Here is a 21192-nt window from a genome sequence, read left to right as displayed (position 1 = left end):
TGGATGGATGATGGATGGATGGATGGATGGATGGATGATGGATGGATGATGGATGGATGGATGGATGATGGATGGATGGATGGATGGATGGATGGATGATGGATGGATGATGGATGGATGGATGATGGATGGATGATGGATGGATGGATGATGGATGGATGATGGATGATGGATGGATGGATGGATGGATGGATGGATGGATGGATGGATGGATGATGGATGGATGGATGGATGGATGATGGATGGATGGATGGATGATGGATGGATGGATGGATGATGGATGGATGGTTACTGAATAATTTAAGTGTGTTATCAACTCTCAGTCAGTCCTCCCTCACACACACACACACACACACACACACACACACACACACACACACACACACACATACACACACACACACACACACACACACACACACACACACACACACACACACACACACACACACACTCACACACACACACACACACACACAGAGGATGAGGAGACTCGTGTTCATGGGGATAATGTGGAGCATTACGTCATAGCATCAGAGCCCCCTCCCCCTCCCTCTCTGTGCAGCATCCAGCCCTGCCGGCCGCGTCATCCTGTAACCTACAAACCTGATTGGCTGATCTGGAGTCAGCTGCTGCGGACCTGACAGAGGACAACAGAGGGAGGAGGAGGGATGCTCCAGATAAAAGCGCTGGCAGTAGGACCCGCTCTGCGCTGATCCGGATCAGCAGACCCTCAAACTGAAGCAGGACCGGAGGACCGGGGCTGCAGGTGAGAGCCGGAGGGGGGAGGGGGGAGGTGGGAGAGGGGGTGCAGGGGTTGCATGGGAGCCTGGTGGGGGTCCCCACACGTCACAGCCAGCTGGTATCAGGGTGTGTTTGCGGCGCGGGAAGTTCAGCATGTATGCGTGCGTGGAGCATGAAGAAGGTCACGCAGTGACTTCATACATGATGAGAGGGGTTTGATAAAAGATGAAAACTCATTTTTCTTTTTGATCCTACACCGAAGTGCCGAAACCTGCAGCACCTCTACTGACCACTAGGGTCTGGATCCAGACCTGTGGTTCCTCTGCCGACAGACCTCTTGCTCCTTTTTTATAGGGGGTGAAATTTCATACATACACACACACACATATACATATATATACATATATATATATGTATATATATATATATATATATATATATATATATATATAGTTTTTGTGGAAGGTGGTGCGTCTCTGATGGCAGGTTGTAGCAACTTTGAACTTCTCTGTTGTGTTCATATTTGTGGTTACCGTGGTTATAAGCATCTTTCTGGACCATAAGTGCAGCTGTTTTTTCAGTTTAAGAGTCAGATTTGGGTGTTTCCTGCTGCTGAACTTTGGGTCACCTCTCCGTTCCCTTCATCCCTGACCAGGCTTGGTTGTGGCGTTGTGTTGTCCACCTCAGGGCGGTTTTTGACTGCGTGCTGGTTGTTGGTGTGTGCACATCTCTGCCTGCTTGACAGTGATGAAGAAGTGCTGATGTTGTATAATAAACTCTTGTAACTGAAAGTAGGTCAGAGAGTGCATTCACCTCAGAGGGTTTCCATGGTAACTTCATTCCTGAGCTTCTGGGGCATCACGTTTGTCACGATTTACCTGGTTGAGATGCTCACATGTCACAGGAAAGCCTGAGGATGCAGAACTGATGACTTCTTCATCCCCAGGCCTGAAAACCACCAACGGCTCAAATGGAAACTTTCTCTGGCGCCAACTCAAGCAAAGCTGGATGGAAGTGATGAGAGCCGCTCCATACTGGCAGGGTGGACTTTTATAGAAAATTCTCAACAGCAGTACAGCTGCTTGTCAGTTAATGCTGTCCCCTTAATTATAAGAGGCTGCAGGTTGAAATACCACCAGAGCCTTTGTGACCCTGTTTAGGATGAACCAAGCTTTGAAGATGAACGTTTAAAGCAGCCAGCACTTGAGTTAAACAAATGAATCATCATCATACACTTCTTCTATATCGTATCATCATAACTGGAGGCATGCCCATGTTGTGAAGGGTTACATCAGGCCCGCTAAACTGCTAGCAACCAGCCGCCGGCCGACACTGGAGGTGCAAAATTGAAGTTCCTCTACCGACCACTAGAGTCTGCAGATCTGCTCTTTACAACAACTGTGCTTTTATTTTTAAGAGTCAAACTTGGGCTCTTATTTTGAAACATGTAGAGTCTTATTTTGGGAACTTTGCGTGTGTTGTTGCTGTGCCAGCATTAGACGTTAGTCGGATGTGTTGACTCTGTTTCATCTTCATATTTGGAAGAGACTGTGTCTTTTGTGAGGCTTCAGAGCTGAGCCACCTGACGGTCCTCAAAGAGCCATAAATACGTGTGTTTGAATTCATTGGGTAGCAAATCGTGCTTTCTTGCAATCACAGACTGTCCACAGGAACGTCAGCTTCTTGAATAATGAAAAGACTCATCAATATTCCGTCTGCTGAGCAGCATGAGGAGCAGAGTGAGGAGTCCCTCGCTCTGCTGTAAGCAGGAGGTGCAGATGTTTGAATCATGTCCACAGAGACACTGAGCTGCGTTCGGTTTGCCAGCTGACTCCAGATGAATCTGGACTAGAAGTGGACGTGTCCTGAATGCTGTGCCGTCAGGACAGAGCAGACTGTGGGAGTGAAGCGTCCGTGAGCTGCATCCGCTTGCTCACCCGTGTCTTCTGCATCGTCTGATCACCTGTGTCTTCTGCATCGTCTGATTAGTGTCTCCGTCCATGCAGCACGTTCTGAGACAACTCAACCTGACACGACAGGGATGGTGGAGGTGGTGTCCTCAGGACACCGGCTGGGCCCTCAGCTCCAGGACCCTTATGGGGTGCTGTGAGAAAGTGAGCAACCCCTCCCCTTCTCACCATCACCAGACTTTTTTTAATGTGTGCGGCAGAGTGGAGGATTGGGCGTGGTCTGCGGGGGAGCAGTACACAGGTGTGCCTGGTTCTGCTGATTGTGGCACACCTGTGTCCAATCAACCTCTCCACCCTGCCTGGTTTTATAAACAGCAGCTGCATACCAGAAGAGGGGTCTGCTGAATGGAGGTAGCTGGCTGACAGGCTATGCCCCATGTGCCATTTTTTTTAGAATAGTGATTTTGCCCTCCGCCTGTATGTATGTGTTTCTTTTTTACATAAAATAAAAAGCCTTATTTTTTTGGCATTCTACGCTCTGCGAGGTTTTTTTTACACCTCATCACCCAGGTCCAGTTTTGCCTTGTCCCCTTGTACGTGGGGAGGCCGCTCTGGTTCCTCACAGGTGCCTACGATAATTGGACAACCAGACCTCTGATCGTCATTTGTTTACGACACAGGAAGAAACCGCCGAGCCAATCACAGAGCAGTTCAGAAGTTACTCCCTCCCCCTGTCCTGCATGTCACTTCCTGGCTGGTTGCCATGGCGCCACAGGCACTGTGTGTGTGTGTGTGTGTGTGTGTGTGTGTGTGTACTTGTACTTGCATTATTCATGTTGACGTTTACACTGATCATAGTGTCCAATAAATGACAAAAAACGAAATAAAGGAATAAACTTTATTGCTATTGTGCATTATACTTAGTACAATGAAATTAGGCCAAAATAATAATAAAAATTGTAAACAGGTGCTCTCCTTCTTCTAGTCTTAGAGCCTCCATGCTGGGAGTGACTCTGGCCTGCAGGGGGTCGTCCTGGGGGTGGTTCTGGCCTGGATGGTTGTGGAGCTCTGCACCACGGCTTCACCGCTGCGGTGTGGACTCCTCTATCCGTCCGGGCCGGGATGGCCCCCCCCTCCCCTTGTAGCTGCGGGTTATGAGACCTCCTGGCGTGGATGGCTCTCTGCTACCATTTCCTCACCTGGATCCTCAGTGCTTAGCCATGTCTACACCGTGTGTCTACGTATGTGTCTGTGTGTGTAACTTGGGTGAATTGTGGTGTGCTTGTGTCTGTCTGTTTTTTATTGAGGTTTTAATATGTAATGCTCTGTGAACCTTGTTGTTGAACATGTAAACCTGCCTGTCGGTAGCTCAGAAACATTAAAATGCGAAAAGTGCAAAATAAACCCTAAATATGAAAAAGTATCAATATGAAAACACATGAAAAAAATCTGACAGTCATGAGTACAGAAACATGAGCAGTAGCGTGACTGCGCAGCAAAAAGCTGCTTCTGAGTGATCTGTAACCAATAACATTATTGATACGGCACGGACGTGGTGGTGGTGCTGGTGTTGACCTGTAACGGGTCAAGCAGCTGGTGCTCTGGGGGGGTGGGTGATGCAGGTGATGGAGGGGGTTCTGCTGAGGCAGGATCTGATGACAGACCCAGCGAGAGCAGAAGACGTCCTACAAGCTTCTCCGCTGCGTTTGTAGCTCTCTTGAGAAACCTCCTGTCCTCAGCCAGCAGTCCTCCACCGATGTTGTCACAATTGTCGTGTTGATGTCGCATTGTTGTCGCATTGTTGTCGTGTACAAACTAACAAAGTAAAACAGAGAGCGACAACAACAAAACAGGACAATAAAAGACAGAAAGTTAAATTAACATAAGCTTCATATTCACAGATCCATGTCCAGGAAGTCTTCTAGAGGAAATCGTCAGTCTTCATGCCTTCAGTGCATCATGGGACCTGCAGTTCTCCCGGGGCTTCTCCTGTCCCTGCTGACATCATCAGTGTGCTCTGAAGTGGGCGGGGCCATTCCAGGCAGTCAGGGTAAACTGCAGCAAACTCTTTTATTTGGGTAGAGGTGTAAACATGATCTCTGATCTGTCTGTGTGTGTGTGTGCATGTGTGTGTGTGTTACAGGGGTTGGACTGCTGTGCCCTCTACAGTGTGTGTGTGAGACGAGGCCCTGGTACACCCCTCAGTCCGTGTATCACCAGGCCAGGACGGTCGACTGTAATGAGCTCCATGTACCGAGAGTTCCAGCCAACATTTCTGCTGACACACAGGTGAGACATCGCTGGTGTCTCTGTTGGACCTTCTCACATAGTACCCGGGAGGTAGTATCGGAGGTGAAACAAGGTGCAACAGAGGTGTAACTGAGGTGGACCAAACTGTTGCATTGTAAAGGGCCGTGTGAACGAGGCTAATGATGTCACGCGGGTAACACACAGCTGTTTATGGTCTCATGTTTCAGGTGCTGCTGTTGCAGAGCAACAACATCTCCTCTATCACTTCTGAGCTTGAGAGTCTGACCAACCTGACGGAGTTGGACCTGTCGCAGAACCACTTTACCCAGGTAAGACAGCCGCTGTCCTTCCACACAACTGTGTTCCTTGATACGTTGTCCTTTGCCAGCTACACGCTCTTTTAAACAGTCAGTGGACAGCTATGACTTTCTGGATTATAGTTTCAACGTCACAGCGTTGGCTCGGGGGTAAAAAGGTTTCTGATTCTCTCCAGGTTTGCTCCATGGGTCTCTCGTCTTTGAGCCGCCTGGTGACTCTGTACCTGGAGGAGAATCACATTGAAGAGTTGGAAGACTATTCTCTGAAGAACCTCTCAAGTCTGGAAGAGCTCTACATCAACCACAACCGCATCTCCTCCATCGGACCCAAAGCCTTTGCCGGTCTCACCAACCTGCTGCGGTAATGTTAAGGTCTACAGCTTGGACCTGCACGGTCACACCTTCAGAACACTCTTTAAAAGATGAATATAACCTGTGTACCTCCAGATTTTCACTGATATTGTTTCGGCATCTAGAAACTCATATAAGCCCACTCAATGACTGAATTATTAGACCCTCCAAATTATTAGAGCCAGAGATGGAGGATTTACAAGTCCATCTAAAAAATCCACTTAACCTCCTCTTTATCTCTTGCCGATTCACAACTAAAGTTATATCAAGGAACATTACAGTTGAATCAATCAGTCCATCAATCAATCAATCTTCAATTATATAGCACAAACAGGCAGGGTTGACCAAGTTTCACCATTCAAATCAAATAAAAACATAGATTTGAAAAACTAAAAATACTCCAGTAAAATAAAGATAAAAAGTGCTGTTATGAGTCGAATGTCATCCTGAACAGGTGTTTAGTTTGGATCTGAACAAAGGCGGGTCAGTAGGGTCCGTATCTCAGGGGGCAGCGACTGCAGATAAAGCTGAAGCTCTGGCCTGCAAACATGAACAGAAGAATAAAAAAGGAGGGGCCAGACCATCACAACAAACTACAACAACAATGGAGAACAATTATGGTGATTAGATACTTCTAATTGCTAACCGAGGGTTAATCTGAGGAAAGGAAATAGAAGAAGAGGAGAAAGGGGGGGTGATGGGTACCACTCAGTGGATCATGTTGGTGTCCCCTGTAACTGTTTTAGTCTTGCCCTGCAGCTGCAGCTATGATTACTGGCCTTAACACACCAGAGTTAACACTAACTAGAGGCTTTACTAAACAGAAACGTTTGAAGTTTGGTTTTAAACCAGGACGGGAATCCAGAGTTACTTTGGGTGGTTTCTGAGAGCCAGTTGATGCTTCATAAGTGATCCAACATTCCTACAGACAAAATGAAATGGATTTATTCACATGTAAAATGGTCTCGCGCTGTTTAAAGAATGAATGTGTATGAAAAGCACTACCGTGAGATCTTTAATCTCTCCCATCGCTCAACTCTGAATCAGTTTCCGGTCCTCTACTTGATCTTCCAGACTCCATTTAAACTCCAACCGTCTGGTGGCGATTGACAGTCACTGGTTCGATTCCCTGCCATCCTTGGAGATCCTGATGATCGGCGAGAACCCCATCCTGGGCCTGGAGGAGAAGAACTTCCTGCCTCTGTCCCGCCTCCACAGCCTGGTCCTGGCTGGAATGGGACTGGCCTCTGTCCCTCCTGCTGCCTTCACGGGCCTCGACTACCTTGAGAGTCTCTCCTTCTATGACAACCAGCTCAGGTGTGTCATTGGTTTTTCTCCACACCTGTCACACTCAGCTCCTCAGCTCCACAATGTAGCTCCTGGAGAGCTGAAATGTGATGGATAGATTCAACTCTGATCTTCCAAATGGTGGGATGTTTTTAATCTCAGATTCCAGATTTTGGTTTTGCGAGGTTCTCCCGGGTGTCAGGAGCTGAGCTCCAGAGACCGCATGGGGCGGGTTGTCTGGGTTGGGTTCACACCTGTGGAGCTCTCACTGGTGGACCAGATCTTAAACCTGTCCGCTACTTTCTCTAACTAACTGCTGCTGTGGGTGAACGTCTGTCCTCCTGCCAGGTCAGTCCCTCGGGATGCTATGAGCGTGCTCCCGAACCTGAAGTTCCTGGACCTGAACAAGAACCCGATCAGCCGAATCCAAAAGGGAGATTTCCAGAACCTTCAGCATTTGGAGGAGCTCAGGTCAGTCTGAAAACACCACAGAAAGGTCAGATGTAAAGTCACCTTCATGTCTGCTGCTCTCTGAGACGGAATCTGGACTGTTGGTGAATCTTTCGTTGATAAACGAAGGGCTAAGAATGAACGTTTTTAATCTGACATGACGGGAGTGAGAGGAAAATTGATCTTGATCAAATTTCAACACTGGCAATAAAACAATATCTTCTTCCTGAAATCATTTCGGACTGTTTAATTGATTGTTTTTGGGTCGTTAAACACTTACAGACATCTTCTCTGGGTCAGACCCATAGACTGTATTAGAAGAACTGGACAAACTCTGTGACATCATTTAGAGGTTTCTAAAGTGCTTCTGAAGCCGGACTTTCTCAGAGACTGAATGATGCCATCTCTGCAGGACCCACCTCCGCCCAACACTGGTGAACCATAAATGGGCAAACTTGTAAAACAAACAAGTCGATGAACTACTTTAAACCCACTCACCACAAGTTTACTATTTTAGCTCGGCTTACCCCATGCTAACCTGTGATGCTAATTAGCATTACCGCACATTTGAAGGGATGCAATCAATCCATGTTTTGGATGAGGCTGCGATCAAAATCTGCAGAACCCGCCGCTCAGCTGGCTACCCATTGGCTAGCTGGAAGGGTCCTATAATGGTCAGGGGCGGAGTATCGGCAGCACTGGCAGCTCCGCTAGGTAGCTGTTTCTGGCTGATTAGCTACGCTTCACCTCTGGAAGCTTCCAGACCAACTCAGAACATTACATTTAAAATGAGAATGATTCTACTGTAGGAGTGCGGTTGATGTAGGCAGAGAAACGACGGAGATTAATTCCTCTTTGGAGAGCACTCCATTTAATTCAATTCACACAGTGAGTAACCAAAAACCACAATCAGAAAACTGTCGCGCAGGTAAAGACGTCAGCACCTCTGAGGTGTGTCTCTACTCTTAAGGTAGCACGTATAATTAAAGGAAAGAATATCCCTTGTAAAAGGAACAACAAGGCATTGTAACATGGGCGAGGTCGCCGTGAATTATAACTCTGAGAATTAACAATTGTTCTGTGTGTGTATATCCACCACACTACTCTGTTAGGTATTCACTCCTCAGAGGTCACCAAACGTGTTGAGGGTTAAAGTGACAGTTTATTAGACGTAGATTTGTTACCTAATGAGGTCCATAAAACATCCCCCCGTACACCATGGAGACAAAAACTGTTTCTTTGTACAAGACTCTAAATATGTTTATTTCTGCTGTGAAAATTTACATTTAAACTGTTGGATCCAGACTCTGGAGGTCGGTAGAGGACCTGCAGGTTTGCAACAAGAAACATGATTGTATAGAAATTACTGTATTTCTCACAAAATATTTTTCCCAGTAACATTTTCAGAGTATAATGTTGGCTGCAATCGGTAAGAATCGGCACAGATGAGCCAATGGCTGTTGAGTTTCAGTTCCACAGGGCCAGGACTCAGACATCTGTACCTTTCAGCTCCACAGAAAAACAAGATCCTGGACCATGTATTTATTTTTATTGCATTCCCTCAATCCAAACAAAACAGAACTAAATCAGGTTCAGCAGATTTATGGTATTGCCCCCATGTGGTCAGAAGTGGCAGTGCTACGTATAGTTGCTTTAAATCTCAGAATTGCATTCACGACAGCAAACCCAGTGTTTCTGTTGCTTCTTTCATATTATTTATGTCATTATATTGCTGTTTCTTGCTTCAGTTTGAACAACATGGAAGATCTGCTGATGGTGGAGCAAGAAGCTTTCCAGAACCTTCCAGAAATTGCCAAACTGGAGATCTGCAACAACCCTCAACTGTCCTACATCGACCCACATGCCTTCAGGTGACTATTTCAGTGGTTTCTGCCATTTCACTTGTGAACATCTTGCTCATGAGAATAACGTGAAGGTATAGAGCCGGTCCAGGGTTCCATGACCCATGACCTACATGGTTCCTTGTGAATCTGAGAACTGACGATCAATGGGACTCTTCTCCAGCCAGTCTTGCCTAACCCTAACCCCTACATAGTCCGTACCAGAGAGGTGTGATCGGTCTGTTCAACCTTTTAAAAAAAGGGGAACCGCAACCATTGGGCTGCTAATCCAGAGGGACTACCTCCGATGTTTATGCAGAGGCGTGTTTTCCGAGACAGTCCTACAACATCCAGAGCCTTGAGGAATTCAGCATGGATCCCTGTTACCAGGGGTGGCGCTGAAAAGGAAGAGTCTTAGCACAGGCCTTTACAACCAGCAATCGCTGCGAGCTGGACAACACGAAAAAGACAAAACTAGTTAAAAGTACTCCGTTTTCTCTGCACAGACACAAAAACAGCCTCCTACGGGGATTGCTTAGTGAGTGATGGAAGTGGGAGTTTGGTCCGTGGGAGACCAGTGTTCCTCTCAGTTTGAGTAAACAGCTGGGTAGTTATGCTCCGCTGGTGGTCCTCGCTCTCATCCTCTCTCGGTCTCCTAGGAGATGAAGGATGCAGCGATGCATCAGTAGTTGACTGTCGGTGTGTTGCCAGACGTGGGTGACATCATTTATACACCCAGCTGCAAATGAATAAACCCTGCAATGAGTCATTTGGTTGGTTTCTTTGCCTCAAACCGTGTGGCCAGGCTTTGTGGTTGAACATGATAGACACTACTTCCTCTGTGAAAGTTGTGTTAGAGCCTGAAATCTTGCTTGTTTGTAGGTGACCGGATACTTATTTTAGCGAGTCATTTACCAATTAATTCAATAGAAATCCTACAATGTGATTTCCTGGATTCTTTCCCCCCATTCTGTCTCTTATAGTTGAAGTTACCTATGATGAAAATTACAGGCCATTCTCATCTTTTTAAGTGGGAGAACTTGCACAATTGGTGGCTGACTAAATACTTTTTTGCCCCACTGTAAGTCCAACAACAGCAGAAAAGCCATCCATCCATCCATCCATCCATCCATCCATCCATCCATGCATCATCCATCCATCCATCCATCCATCATCCATCCATCCATCCATCATCCATCCATCCATCATCCATCCATCCATGCTTCATCCATCCATCCATCCATCATCCATCCATCCATGCATCATCCATCCATCCATCCATCCATCCATCCATCCATCCATCCATCCATCCATCCATCCGTCCGTCCATCCGTCCATCCGTCCATCCGTCCACCCGTCCATCCGTCCATCCATCCATCCATTCATCCACCCATAAATAAATGATGGAACTGTGAAAAACGTTGTAGATTGTCTTACATCTTTGATTGTATCTGTCTGACCCACGATGATCAGATCATTTTTATCGTGTTTTATTCTGTTGGTTCATGTTGAGCCCACTCTGAGAAAGGATTCTGATTATTTTTCATGCTTTCATTTGTCCCTCCCTCGTCTCTCCCTTTCCCCCTCTCTCCATAGTGACCTGTCCTCTCTCCGGACCCTCCTCCTCTATAATAACCAGCTCAGTCTCCTCTCCGATGACATCTTGTCCTCCCTCCCGTCTCTGGAGGAGTTGTCCCTGCACTCCAACCCCCTGCGCTGTGACTGTCTCTCCTCCTGGGCGCCTCACCTCGGCAACCAGTCACACCTCAAGCTGCAGGAGTCCTCCATCACCCTATGCTCCTCCCCCTCGCACCTGATTGACCGGAAACTACAGGAGGTGGTGGCCGGATGGGGTGGGGGCGGAGCCAACAGCTGCCTGCCTCACATCTCTCCTCACGCTTTCCCACCAACCATGAACATCACTGCAGGGCAGCCAATCACACTGGAGTGCTGGGCAGATGCTGACCCTACCCCCCAGTTTTACTGGGTGACGCCAACTGGAGACAAGGTGGTTCTCAACATCAAACACAGCACCTGCAAAGTTCCACAACATCTGTAAAATGCGTATGATAAGAGAGAGAAAAAAATAAAAAAATAGACAGAACCATGTCACGATCCTACCATCAAAATCGTTATTCACCCATCAGCATCACTATGGCTCCATTAAGCTGCGTTACTATATTTAGTTAAATTGGCTTACAGAAGTTCTCTTTATACGTCTTTTTGGTAACACTGAGTTCTGCTGCTGCAGTCTTGTTCTACCCAACCGTGTGTAGGAACTGAAGAAGACCCTAAATAGTTCCTACGAACTATGATGGTCCTTAGTTCCTTCATTCGGTTACTTTAATGATCATATATGCCCTGAAGCATGGCCGAGGAGTAGCGGCGATAAGAAATTGGAAAGCCTCAGGCTTAGTCTAAAACTCCCGAGCTGGAAACCAGGGAAGCCCGTTTTGTTCGTGGTAGTGTACCGGCCCCATGCTGGTGCTGATCCAGGTTTCTTCCCTCTTAAAGGGGAGTTTTTACCAGCTGTTGTTAATGTAATAATTTATCGGGGGTCATTTCCTGCGAAAGACCCTACAGACAACTTGTATTTTAATAGATGATATATTCATGAAATTGAATTGAAAAAATTAAAAAAAAATGTATTCTTCTTGTATTTACTCCCAAAATCCAGTCTGAAACAACTCATTGACTATAAGCTAAAACAAAAAACTTTTAACTTTGAGTAATCATATCATCGTTTTCACAAAATGTTATGGTTGCTGTCTAAAAACACTTATAGGAGCTTAAATGGTCACAAAGTTGATGTTTATTCCCTTTTAAAACTAAACCAGGAGCCAAAATGAACTTTGGTGCCAGTCTCTATGTTTATAAGGTCAATCTGCATTACCTGCCATTAAAACCTTAATATTTCATTTTCCACCATGAATTAGGTTTGTCAGGGGAGGCTGCCTGAAAATAGACATCAAGAAATGCACATCTTAAAACACACTAGAGACTAAGTTGTTCCTGTACTTCCTGCTCAGGTGAGCTCTGAGGCAGAGGCCGCACCTATCATATCACAGGAGGGGCGTGGCCTGAGCACCAGGAAGAAGAAGCATCGCATGTTGGAACCTGGCGTGTTGGTGATTGAACATGCTGAACCATCAGATGCGGGTCAGTGTGATCTGCTGCTTCACATGAAACCTCTTTAAAACTGGGCTTTTACCTTTTCACTAAATTAGATACGTCTGTTTGCTCCTCCCAGGTATGTACACTTGTGTGGCGTGGAATTTGGAGGGAGCAGACACCAAGAGTGTGTCTGTGTTTGTGGACTCTCGGGGTTCTGGAAGGGGGAGTTGGTGGGAAGATGAGCCTAGCAGAGAGCAGCTCTGGATGGGGAACTGGTCCAGCTCTGAAGCCTCTCTGGTGGTCCTCGCTAAGGTATCTGCTGTGACTTTTTTGAACCTCTAGATTTTCATTTTGCGTAAAATGCTCCCTACAAACACACTTAATGATATAATTATTCGTTGTACGATTCACTGCTACTGCTTCCTGTTTCCTGTGCAGGTGGTGCACGCTCAGTCATTGGTGTTGGAGTGGAAGTTGTATCCCAGTAAAGGACAGTACCAGCATGATGTTCCCCTCCCCCTCCCTTGGTGGACCAGTGCCACCGTCCACATTGACAACCCTCAGATAAGCTACACTGCCAAGGTGAGCACGTCCACCAACACAGAGGTCCTATCAGGGAGGAAACACGCGCTACAATCCTTGTGACTTCCTGTTTTCAACTGAATTTGATCATTGTGCCAGTACCATATCACAAGTGTAACCTAACTAATCTAAGTCTACTGGCTTAGGAATGGTAAACGATACCTGGGGCCTGAAGGTATAGATGAATGTGAAAGTCCTGTGATTAGGGTTCTCTGGGAAATCTAATGTTTGGAGGTTGAAGTGGAAATTATATTTGAGGAGGTAACTGACTGTTGAACCTCAGATATTGTTTGAAAGGGACAGAGAGGAAGAACAAGGGAAGAATGGATGAATGGGCATGCGACAGATGGATGGATGGGCATGGCGATGGATGGATGGACGGATGGGCATGGCGATGGATGGATGGATGGATGTGGCGATAGAGGATGGATGGTTGGATGGCTGCGCATGGCGACGGATGGATGGGTGAATGGGCATGGCAATGGATGGATGAAGGACAGGGAGACTTAATGTCTACCCATCCATCTATCCATCCATCCATCCATCCATCCATCCATCCATCCATCCATCCATCCATCCATCCATCCATCCATCCATCCATCCATCCATCCATCCATCCATCCATCCATCCATCCATCCATCCATCCATCTTTGTCTACTTATCTGGAACAGAGTTGCAGAGGCAGCAGTCGCCCAGACTTCCATCACCCCAGACATTTCCTCCAGCTCTTCCGGGGGGACTCTGATGTGTTCCTAGGCCAGCCGAGAGACATAGTCTCTGCCGCGTGTCAGACACTCTGACTTCAGAGACCTACACAGAGCTACACAGACCTATACAGAGACCTAACTGCTCTTACCTGAAGGCCCCGGGCCCCATACTCACAGAGCATCCCCCACAGAATGCCACGAGGGACACGGTCGAATGCCTTCTCCAGATCCACAAAGTACATGTGGACTGGTTGTGCAAACTCACATGAACCCTTAAGCACCCTTTATAGGGTATAAAGCTGGCCCAATGTTCCACAACCACAACGAAAACTGCATTGAATCCGGAGTTCAACTATCAGCCAAATTTTCCTCTCCACTACCCTGGCATAGACTTTCAAGTACACTGCCGGTTCGCCACTCCAGCGACACTGTCCCCTTCGTCCATGCAATATTGCAGAGGCGTGTAAACTAAGACAACCCTACAAGGACTCCTTCTTTAGCCTGACAGCATCCCTTACTTCCGGTGTCCACCACCGGGTTCGGGTGTTACCACCATGACAGGCACCAGAGACCTTGCGTCCACAACTTCGAGCTGCCCCGTTGACAATGGAGGCAGAGAACATGGTCCACTGGCTCAAGGTTCCCAGCCTCCCTCGGAATCTGTGAGAAGTTCTCTTGGAGATGAGAGTTGAAGGCGTCCCTGACAGAGGGCTCAGCCAGACGGTCTTAACAGACCTGCACAATACGTTTGGGTCTGCCCAGTTGGTCCAACTTCCTCCTCCGCCAGCGTATACAACTCACCACCAGGTGGTGATCAGTTGACAGCTCAGCCCCTCTATTCACCCGAGTGTCCGAGACATGCGGCCGAAGGTCAGATGAAACAACAACCAAGTCGATCATTGACCTCCAACCTAAGGTGTCCCGGTGCCACGTGCACTGACGGACACCCTTATGCGCGAACCTGGTTTCGTTATGGACAAACTGTGAATGGCACAGAAGTCTAATAACAGAGCACCACTCGGGTTCAGATTGGGGAAGCCGTTCCTCCCAATCACGCCCGTCCATGTATCACTGTCATTGCCCACGTGAGCGTTGAAGTCCCCCAGTAAAACAATGGAGTCCCCAGGTGGAGCACTATCAAGCTCCTCTCAGGGACTCCAAGAAGGCTGGGTTGTTTGTACTGCTGTTCGGCCCGAAGGCACAAACAACAATGAGAGACCTTTCCCCAACCCAAAGACGCAAGGAAGCTACCTTCTTGTTCACCAGGGTGAACTCAAACCAATGACGGCTGAGCTGGGGAGCTATAAATAGGCCCACACCAGCTTGCTGATGCTCACCCTGGGCAACTCAAGAGTAGTAGAGGAGTCAAGCCCCTTTCAAGGAGCTGGGTTCCAAAGCCCAAGCTACAGTATGCATGACGGTGAGTCCGACTATCTCTAGCTGGCACCTCTCAACCTCCCGCACAAGTGATATTCCTGGTCCCTATTGCTATAGTTCTGGTCCAGGGATTGGGTCGTCGAGGCACCCTGCTACGACTGTCACCCAAACCACATTGCACCAGCCTCTCATTGCCCTTCTTGCGAGTGGTGAGCCAACTGGATGGTGGGCCCACGTCGCATTTTGGGCTGAGCCCGGCTGGGTCCCATGGGCAAAGTCAAGGCCACCAGGTGCTCCCCTTAGAGCCCAAACCCCAGGCCTGCCTCCAGGGAAGGGCCCCTGTGATGCCAATCCAGGCAACGTAATGGCCCCTTGATTGTCTTTTATCCATGATTGGCTTATGAACTGGTCTTAGTCTGGCCTGAGACCTAGGACCTGCTTGCCACAGGATACCCTACCAGGGGCGTAATGCCCCCGACAACATAGCTCCTCGGATCATTCGGGTAACACAAACCCCTCCACCACAATAAGGTGGCGGTTCATGTTTTATTACGCAGCTGTCTGTCTGTCTGTCTGTCTGTCTGTCTGTCTGTCTGTCTGTCTGTCTGTCTGTCTGTCTGTCTGTCTGTCTGTCTGTCTGTCTGTCTGTCTATCTATCTATCTATCTATCTATCTATCTATCTATCTATCTATCTATCTATCTATCTATCTATCTATCTATCTATCTATCTATCTATCTATCTATCTATCTATCTATCTATCTATCTATCTAGTTTTACATTCCTAATCCTCTACAGGTCTACTTTCTATGTGCTGACTTGTGTTAGTTTGTCTACCCGTCCTTCCTGTCTGTGTGTCCACCCGTCCTTCCCGTTTGTGTGTCCACCCGTCCTTCCCGTCGGTGCGTCCGCCCGTCTTTCTTGTCGGTGTGTCTGACCGTCTGTCCTCCCTGTCGGTGTGTCCGCCCGTCTTACCTCCCTGTCGGTGTGTCCATCCGTCCTCCCTGTCGGTGTGTCCACCCGTCCGTTCTTCTTGTCGGTGCGTTCACCCGTCCGTCCTTTTTGTCCGTGCATCACCCGTCCTTCCATCTTGTCGGTGTGTAGTGTCTATGTTGGTGTGTTCATCACCTCGGATGCATCTGTCTCCTCTCTGCAGGTTCCAGCTGACGTTCAGGAGTACAATCTGACGCACCTCATTCCTGCAACAGAGTACCATATCTGCCTCACCCTCTCCTCTACCTCCTCCTCCATTTCCCCTCCTAGCTCCTCCCCCACCTCTCTTCCCTCCCCACCCTTCTCCTCCACTGCTGCCCACACCACTTGCCTGAACATCACCACCAAAGAGGCGGGTTTCTCAGTGGAGCTAGTGGCATCGCGGCGCAACAGCGTGGCGCTGGCCGCCGTCATGGGCTCCATGTTTGCGCTGTCCATCATGGCGCTGCTGGTGGTATACATGGGCCGCCGCGTGCAACACCACAAGTCCTGCGGACACTCGCTAAAAAAGTACATGCAGCACGCCACCTCCATCCCCCTGAACGAGCTGTACCCACCGCTCATCACGCTGTGGGAAAGTGAGGCAGAGAAGGACAAAGATGATAAAGAGGAGGAGGAGGCTAGGGAGGGAGAAGGCAGGATGGAGGACACAGCAGGGTGTAGTCAGATCAACACCTCTAAGACGTACATGTGGTAACCAGACCGGGGAAGTGGTTGAAGTGGAGGAAGAGCAGCAAGACGGAAGAATGATACCCAAAACAAAGTCATGTGACTCAGTGAGGAGCCTGACAGACAAACTGAAGGGGAAAATTACCACAGTCACTGCTGACTGGGGAGGTCAGTGTTCTAACCTGTCTCACAGATGCTGATCAACCTGCTGAATTTTGGTCATCATTTTTCCTTCTTTGTTTTTATCAGAAGCCTGATTGATCCCCTTTTCCAGCAGAGTCAGAGTCTCTGAAATCTCTTCGATCCCAAAATTCCTCACTTCCTTCACTCACACATCAATTCCTCACATCCTTCCAGTGAGGACAGAGATATTGACATTTTTGAATGAGAAATTCAAGATCACCCTGTGTGTCCTATATCCCTATTTCCTTATGTTCTCAGATACAAAATAGTGAAGAAAGTTTCGAGATCTGGGGATCATGCAGGGATTTGAAAGAGGATAAAATCAGATCCTGGGTGAACAATGACAAGAAAGAGGATTTGTGAATTCTGGCCTAAAACTTGGGGAAAAAATAGTTTGTTTATTATGTATGTTTCTGACGTTTGTATTGACAGACGTAACAAGCTCAAACAGGACGACTTGTCCTCCAGCAGCACCTGAAGAGACTTCTCAGATCGCCTCACCTGTACTTGTGTGGCACTCTGAAAGCAACTGCACTGGTAAACATCAGATTGTTGTCATATTCCACATGATGGACAAGAACGCAGCATGAACACGCAGCACTGGGAGCTGCATGTGCCACTGTAAACATCCTCAGAGGAGATTAAAGGTCTCTTATTCCGGTCTGCGAGCTTATCGCGGCTCACCCCTTTCCCATGAGACTTTTGAACCAAAAATAGCTTTAAAAAAAGAAAGGATTTATGTATTTTCAAAGATTTTAGACACACCTGCCAAAACAGGCCGTTAAATCTTTCTTTTTATGTCCAAGGCTAGTACGTTTTGACACCATGAGGGGACGACTGTAGGAATTTTAAGCTTTTTCTTATTGCACTCACACGCATTAGTTGGTGTTAGATGGTATTAGTGGGTAATAACTAGTGTTAGTGGATGTTGGCATTTTTTTGGCAACATTTGTTAGTGTTTCCTTGTGTTAGCACATGTTAGCAGGTGTTAGCTACTATTAGCTGGAGTCAACTGGATTTTGGTGGTTTTGGTGTAGGATGTTGGCAGGAGTTCACTAATGTTAGCAGGAGGTAGCGGGTGTTAGCAGGAGTTAGCAGGAGTTAGTAGATCCTAACTGATTATTTTCGCTCGTGGTAGCTGGTAGATCCGGGCAATTGATTGAAAACAAATTGAAATGGACAGTCATAACGTATAACTAATGTAGTCTAGCCCATTTCAAATATCTTTTTTTTCCCCTTTAATTTAATTTAATTATTTTTCCTGTATTTTTTTCTTTAATTCTGTTATTACTTGTTATTGCATGTGTAGTCATGTGGTATTTCAATGGTTTATCCATTTTAGATGAGCATATTTAAAGCAAAAACCTTGTAAGTGATCTGTGAGGGCAATAAAAAGTAAAAAAAAAACTAATTAAATAATTGGGTAAAATGTTCAATCGTGACATTGATTTGAGGGTTAGCCCTCATCATGGGTTTTTAACCAGTGGGAAATAGTCTTGACTGACCTTCACACCTGATACTGAAGCTTTTAGTACTTCTCAGTGCTTTAAGACGCTTTTGTTGTTGTTTTCTGGACCACAAGGAACTTTAATGGAGCCCTAAATAAAATGATGAGTGAGAATAGGAGACCTTTAATCCTCCTGAACATGGCACCGCTCGACACATCATCCTCTTCAGCGGCATGAACGCATCACTGTGATCTTCACTGTTCCAACACCTTTGCTGCAGCGTTGTTGTTTGTGCGCATCCCTCCATCCTCTGGGTTTACTGCTGCATACCTTTGCACTCAAGTTTTAGACTGTTTTTTCTGCAATCAGGTCTGTGTGAAAACCTTGCAAACTGTTGGCTCCAAAATGATGACGTAAATGTTCTGTTTTCACCAAAGAGAAATGTGTTGCCTCGTAACACCACCTTGAATTGTTAACGCTCAGCCTTGAGGCTTCTTCAGGACCAAACTGAATGACTGAACCTCAAAGGACAAAATACTTCCAGAATCAATTGTTTTCAACGGAAGTCATTTCTTATTCTGTGCTGCATTTTTGTCCTGAACAAACGTGAGCAACCCTGCATTTAAACCTGTTTTTATTGAAAAAGAAATATCTACAGACCGTAATGGATCTCAACATTTGTGATCTCAGATGAACAGCAAGATAAGACAGAATCTTTTTTTTTTTTTCACAAAAATGAAGGCAAAAAGACCAAACATATGGGTAATACTAAGTACCCCCATGATGCAGCTACTCTTAGAATTACAGGGGTACCTGAATTACTGGTTTACACCTTTTATCACCTATCAAATGGTTCTGGAGGGGTTTTGGTTTTTGGACATTCACATCTACACACATCACATCTGTTGGAGGGATGCCGGTCCAGACCAGCATCCCTCCAACACCGTGGTCTCCCGTGGGTGTGAGTTGGTTCTGGTGGTTTCCTCCAAACACGGCTATGGACAGGAAGACCAAACAGGTCCACGTTGGTCTCATGTGTCCAGGGGACATGGTTCCAGGGGTCTGCTGGTCTGTTCAGATGCAGGTTTGTGGACCTCAGTCCTACTTCCATGATCTTTCGACAGGAGAGGTTTCCTCCTGGATGCTCTTCCAGACAACTCGTCCCGGTCCAGTTTTCTTCTGATGGTGCTGTCCTCGACTTTCACGTCTAACATGCTCAGCGAGGCCTGGAGGCTCCGCGATGAAGCTCTTTGGGGTTTTGTTCTATTTTGTTGGTGCTTTGATGAGCTGACTATGGAGCACATTGGTACGTCCACCCCTGAAAACTAAATGTTTGGAATGTTTTCCACTTGTAAATACTCTTTCTCACCGTTAAAAATGGAACTCCCACATTGATGTGCACCATCCATTGCCGCCCAAAGATCATTGCTGATGTCTTCCTGGCATTGTGTTAACACACACCTGAATGTTCCAGACCAGCAATCGGCAGCTTACCCTCTCGTGGAAACAGTGGTACTTTGTTTTAATTTACATTTCCAGCTGTAAACTGGGGTAAAGTGCTGGAATTATGGAAACAAAGACAGTTGCATTGGAAGCAGGTGGCAGGGTCATGTAACCAGTGGGGCTGCTGGTAATTGGCTAGCAGTTGGTTTGATTGGTCTGCACTCTGAGCTCAGATTCTTAGATCAGATTTCACCCGGTGAAGTGTGGAGTTAGATTGGACATCAACCATAAAGTCCCCAGGTCTGAGGGGCGTCGACAAGCCAATGTAAATACAAGCGAATAGGCTTAGGAGTCAAATGAAACTCCAGTCACAGATTAGCCTCGCCCATGCATCTACCCTCATGACAGTAGCCAGTAACAGCAGAGTGAGCGCAGAGCAGGGGGAAAGGGGGGAGTAACATGTCGCTCACCACAGCACACAGGAATCTGAATGCTCTAAGAGAGCCAGGGAAATGTGAATTAATCACATCATATGGCAGACTTGAAGGAAAAGCACTGCATGTTCACTGGCATCCTTCGTTTAGCATGTTGGATTCACAGTTTGCGGGTTTAATCATTCAGACGAACGTTCCCTCAACCGCTCAACACTCCAGGAACCCGAAGGACCCGTCGGACCTTTGTCAGACGAGGCGCTCAGAAAGAGGCTCTGCAGAAACTGGAGCTTTAAAAGCACACTTTGATTTGACAGGAACCCTCAGACCTTCAGCAGCGTTGGTAGCGCCCCCTGGTGTCAGGAACCAGACACATCCCAGCTCTCCACCGAGCACCGCTGTCATGTCCAGGGTATTTTCTATCAAGTGATTCACTCTATATTTGAAAAATTGCTTATATTAATATTGTTATTTATTCAACACTGAGCACCAGCTGAAAAGATGTGTGTGTGTGTGTGTGTGTGTGTGTGTGTGTGTGTGTGTGTGTGTGTGTGTGTGTGTGTGTGTGTGTGTGTGTGTGTGTGTGTGAGTGCGTGTGCGTGTGTGTCTGTCAGTCTGTGAGGGATTGTAAGCTTAAATAAAAACACTTTGTCACTCCACAGTCTGGTTGTGTTGTCTGTCGTGGTCAAACAAATCATCAATACTACAACTTCCTGGTTGAAGCCAATGGTGAGATGTTGAGGTGAGAACTACATCAGGTCCTTTACTGATCACTGGGGTCCGGATCCAGACCTGCAGGCCCTCTCCTGAACACTAGGGTCTGGATCCAGCTGTCTGCATATATATTTATGGTTAGTACCATTAGTACCAAAGAAAATCTAATAAAACTAAATAAAAGCATAAAAAAGAACGAGCAACATCTACTACAATTGTAAGGACAACAGATGAAAAAAATGAAATCCATTAAAAGATCAACACATTTATAAAGTAAAAGTCAAGTTTGAAACAGGTTTGAAATTAACTGGGTCTGATGATGGTCCACAGTCTGGGAGCAGCAACAGAAAAGCTCCATCACTTCAGCTTCAGAGTGTAGCT

The 21192-nt window shown here is 46.9% G+C and overlaps 1 protein-coding gene across 1 annotated transcript; it reads left to right on the top strand.

Annotated features, from left to right (window-relative positions):
• Positions 1-695: 695 nt before the first annotated feature.
• si:ch211-180f4.1 (uncharacterized protein LOC100144405 homolog) lies at positions 696-20695 on the top strand. Its single transcript, XM_061735688.1, has 13 exons — positions 696-769; positions 4556-4704; positions 4798-4943; positions 5132-5233; positions 5398-5582; positions 6647-6889; positions 7208-7330; positions 9058-9180; positions 10747-11158; positions 12180-12309; positions 12401-12576; positions 12703-12846; positions 16087-20695. Exons 2-13 carry the CDS (start codon positions 4560-4562, stop codon positions 16618-16620), a joined length of 2463 nt encoding a protein of 820 aa, XP_061591672.1. The 5' UTR covers positions 696-769; positions 4556-4559; the 3' UTR covers positions 16621-20695.
• The last annotated feature ends 497 nt before the right edge of the window (positions 20696-21192 follow it).

This window comes from Cololabis saira, chromosome 12, assembly GCF_033807715.1.
Source record: "Cololabis saira isolate AMF1-May2022 chromosome 12, fColSai1.1, whole genome shotgun sequence".
In the NCBI taxonomy this organism is placed as follows: Eukaryota; Metazoa; Chordata; class Actinopteri; order Beloniformes; family Belonidae; genus Cololabis; species Cololabis saira.
This window is presented reverse-complemented; position numbering and strand designations above follow the sequence as displayed.